The 3,707-nt window shown below is 64.3% G+C and overlaps 1 protein-coding gene across 1 annotated transcript in view; it reads right to left on the bottom strand.

Moving 5' to 3' along the window:
- Window positions 1–455: 455 nt before the first annotated feature.
- EPPK1 (epiplakin 1) overlaps window positions 456–3,707 on the bottom strand; it is a 28,391-nt gene continuing 25,139 nt past the window's right edge. Inside the window, exon 2 of the mRNA XM_017838549.1 lies at window positions 456–2,414. Coding sequence (XP_017694038.1) covers window positions 456–2,414 — 1,959 coding nt within the window. The remainder of the gene's footprint in view (window positions 2,415–3,707) is intronic.

Raw genomic sequence — 3,707 nt, 5'->3', positions numbered from 1 at the left:
GTGTCTGTCCTGAGCAGAGGGTGTCTGTCCTGACCACAGTGTGTCTGTCCCTCTGTGGCTCTCCTGGGGCCGAGGTCGTGCTGCCCCCACCCCCTCGCTGGGGTCTCTGCCTGTTCCCCCTCGGGACACTCTCCATCCCCCCCTTGGGTGCTGGCCCCACATCCCCCTGTCCTTGGCCATTCCTGTGTGTGCACAGCACAGTCACGGGCTCCTGGACCCCCCCAGGGCCCCTCCAGGAGGGCTCTGCCGGGCAAAGGAAACCTCAGCACAGGGGTGGTTGAGAGAGCAGGAGTTTAACCACGAGTTTAACCAGGAGTTTAACCAGGAGTTTAACCAGGAGTTAACCCCGCTGCACACACGGGTTTGTCACAGCACTGACACACAGAGGGACGTGGAGGGCACAGTCCCAGGGGTGCCCGGGGGGGCTGAGCCCCCTCCTGTGCCGGGGGCGGGTGTCAGTGGTGCCGCTGGTGGCTGTGCTGGCGCTGGGGGCCCGTGGTGACGGTGGTGGTGATGGTGATCCTGTTCACCGTCAGCCCCCCGCTGCCGTACGAGTCGAGGTGGGCCTCGCGCTTGTACTCGGAGACTTGCTTGGAGGAGAGGAGCTCCCACACCGACACCCTGCGCTCCTGGCACGGCCCCAAGGTGATGTAGGAGCCCTCGGACCGCAGCAGGTCCACGGTCTGGCGGGGCAGGGCCGTGAGGTGCCTCCCCTGGCCGCGGGCCACGAGGCTGCCGCTGGTGCTGAGCAGCTCCTGGACGGTGGGTGTCCCCTCACGGCACAGCTCCAGGAGCTCCTCCTTCTGCCCCTCGGGGATGTCCTCGGAGAAGAGCAGGTCCCACAGCGAGACCTGCCTCCCCTGGAGCTCACCCACTGACCCCTCGACTGGGGTGGCCTTCAGGGCCTCCTCCAGGGTCGTGTCCCTGTGCAGGGGGGTGGGCTCAGCCTCTGTGCCCGTGGGCTCAGCCTCTGTGCCCTTGGGCTCAGCCTCTGTGCCCGTGGGCTCTGCCTCAGGACCACCCACGGGTGACGTCTGCTCTGCCCCCGCTGCCGCTGCCTTGGTCACGATGGTGGTGACAACGCTCTTCACCTGCTCCAGGGTCAGCTCCCCTGCCTCGTACAGCTCCAGCAGCTCCTTCCTGTTCTCCTCGGGGATATACTGGGAGTGGAGCAGGTCCCACACGGAGACCTTGTGGCCCTGAAACTCCCCAATCTCCACGTCGACCACTGTGGTTTTCAAAGCTGTTTCGCTCGGTTCTTCTTTGGGGGGGTTGTCACCCTCCTCTCCTGCCCCTGTCACAGTGTCCTTGTCAGAACCCTTGACTTTAATTTGGAATTTCCTGCCTGTAGATTCTCTTTTCTTAACGAGGGTGGTGACAACGGTTGTCATCTGCTCCAGAGTTAATAACCTTTCGTGGTACAGTTCCAGCAGCTCCTGCCTCTTCTCCTCGGTGATGCAGTCGGAGAAGAGCAGGTCCCACAGGGAGACCTGCCTCCCCCGCAGCTTCCCAGCTGGAACGCTGATGGTGGTGGACTTCAAGGCATCATCCAGGTGTGTGTATTGAGCTGAACAATCCTCTCCATCGGCCCCTGCCCTCGCCACTGCCCTGTGTGGATTTCTGGCCCTTGCCGCGAGCGCGGCGTTCGCGGCTTCTGTTCTGTCCAGGATGGTGGTGACCACCGTGGCCACCTGCTCCGTGCTCAGTATCCCCGCCCTGTACAGCTCCAGCAGCTCCTGCCGCTTCCCCTGAGGGACGTATTTGGAAAAGAGCAGGTCCAGCAAGGACACGTTTTGGCCCCGGAACTCCCCGGCAGTGACGCGGACGGTCGCAGACTTCAAGGACTTTCTCAGCTGTTGCTCCTGGGATTGCACGTCCTGAGCTGGGGGTGCCGCCCTCACCTCGCTGTGGGGTTTGGCTGCGGGTGAGCTCAGGCCCCCGTTTCCCATTTCTGCCCCGGTGACGGTGGCGGTGAGGACGGTCGTCATCTGCGGGATGGTCACCGTGCCCGCCCTGAACTTCCTCAGCAGCTCCTCTCGCTGGAGCTCGGGGACGTAGCGGGAGAAGAGGAGCTCCCAGAGGGTGACGCTCTGTCCCTGGAAGAGCCCCACGCTGAGGGTGGTGCGGGCGGCCTGCAGGGCCTTGCGGGCGTCCTCGGTGAGCTGGTAGAGCACGGAGCCCTTGTCCATCAGCTGCAGCATGAGCAGCCCCGTGTCGGGGTCGGGGACGCAGCGGCGCAGCAGCTGCACGTAGGTCAGGTTCTCGTGGGTGTTGGGGTCGAAGCAGCTCCTGGTTTGATTCTCGGGGTTGCAGAGGAACTGTCTCGTCTCCTGGTCCAGGTAGCCGCGCTCGCAGGCCACCTCCACGGGGACCCGGTGGCCGTGCTCGGGGTCGATGATGCCGCCGGTGGCGACCTGGGCCCCGAGCAGGCGGATGGCGTGTTCCCGGACGATGAACTCCTTCTTCATGGCCTGGAACAGCGAGATCCTGCGTCCCGTGTAGGGCTCCGCGTACCCGGTCACGGCTCCCTCTGCCGACAGCAGCTTCTCGTAGAAGTCCCGGCCGATGAGTCCCGAGGCCAGCGCCGCTTTCACCGAGAGCTGCTCGTTGCTCACGGGGTCCGTGAGCAGCCCCGAGGCCGCCTGTGCCTCCAGCAGCACCAGCGCCGTGCCCGGGGTCAGGAGCCCCCTCACCATGGCATCGTAGACACTCAGCTTCTTGTTCTTGGCCTGGATGAAGACTCCCGCGATGAAGCTGTTCCCGCCCCCGCCCATCTCTCTCTGTTCACCCGCGATCAGGTTCCTCCCCGCGTTGCTCCACTCGTTGTTCCCAGGGCATCCGCTCATCCCGTGGGTCGTCTCTGGGGAACACTCCTGCTCCCGCGGGGCACCCTCAGTGTCTGAGGACAGACAAACAAACAGACCCCGCGCTCAGACCCAGCGCCCTCTGCGGTTTTCCCGGTGGGTGGGGACGGAGCCTCTCCCTGGAGGGCGTCACAGGAGCCCAGGGAGAAGCAGGGAGTGGGATCTGGGGCTTTGCTGCCGTGCTGCTCCCTCAGAGCAACTGCAGGGTGCAGGCCAAGCACTTCAAGGGCATGTCACAGGTCAGGGACAGACACACATCACACAGAGAAGTGTCTTCTCAGCAGCGGGGACACCTTGGCCTCGCTCCAGGACCCACCTGCTCTCCCAGAGTCCAACACTGACTCAGACCTGTGGCCTCAACCACCTTCCTCTTCTCTTCCCGGGTGACACAACCATCACTTGCTTTTGGGCTGATGCCACTGGGTGCCAGCACGAGGTAGGAGTACTGCTCACCTCCCTGTTCACCTCCCTGCTCACATCCCTGCTCACCTCCCTGTTCACCTCCCTACTCCCTCCCTGCTCACCTCCCTGCTCCCTCCCTGCTCCCTCCCTGCTCCCTCCCTGCTCCCTCCCTGCTCACATCCCTACTCCCTCCCTGCTCACATCCCTGCTCCCTCCCTGCTCACATCCCTGCTCCCTCCGTGTTCATCTCCCTGCTCACCTCCCTGCTCCCTCCTTACTCCCTCCCTGCTCCCTCCCTGCTCACATCCCTGCTCCCTCCCTGCTCACATCCCTGCTCCCTCCCTGTTCATCTCCCTGCTCCCTCCCTGCTCCCTCCCTGTTCATCTCCCTGCTCCCTCCCTGCTCCCTCCCTGTTCATCTCCTTCCTCACCTCCCTGCTCC

This window comes from Lepidothrix coronata, unplaced genomic scaffold (genome assembly GCF_001604755.1).
Source record: "Lepidothrix coronata isolate B3197 unplaced genomic scaffold, Lepidothrix_coronata-1.0 Scaffold345, whole genome shotgun sequence".
NCBI classification, from domain to species: Eukaryota; Metazoa; Chordata; class Aves; order Passeriformes; family Pipridae; genus Lepidothrix; species Lepidothrix coronata.
This window is presented reverse-complemented; position numbering and strand designations above follow the sequence as displayed.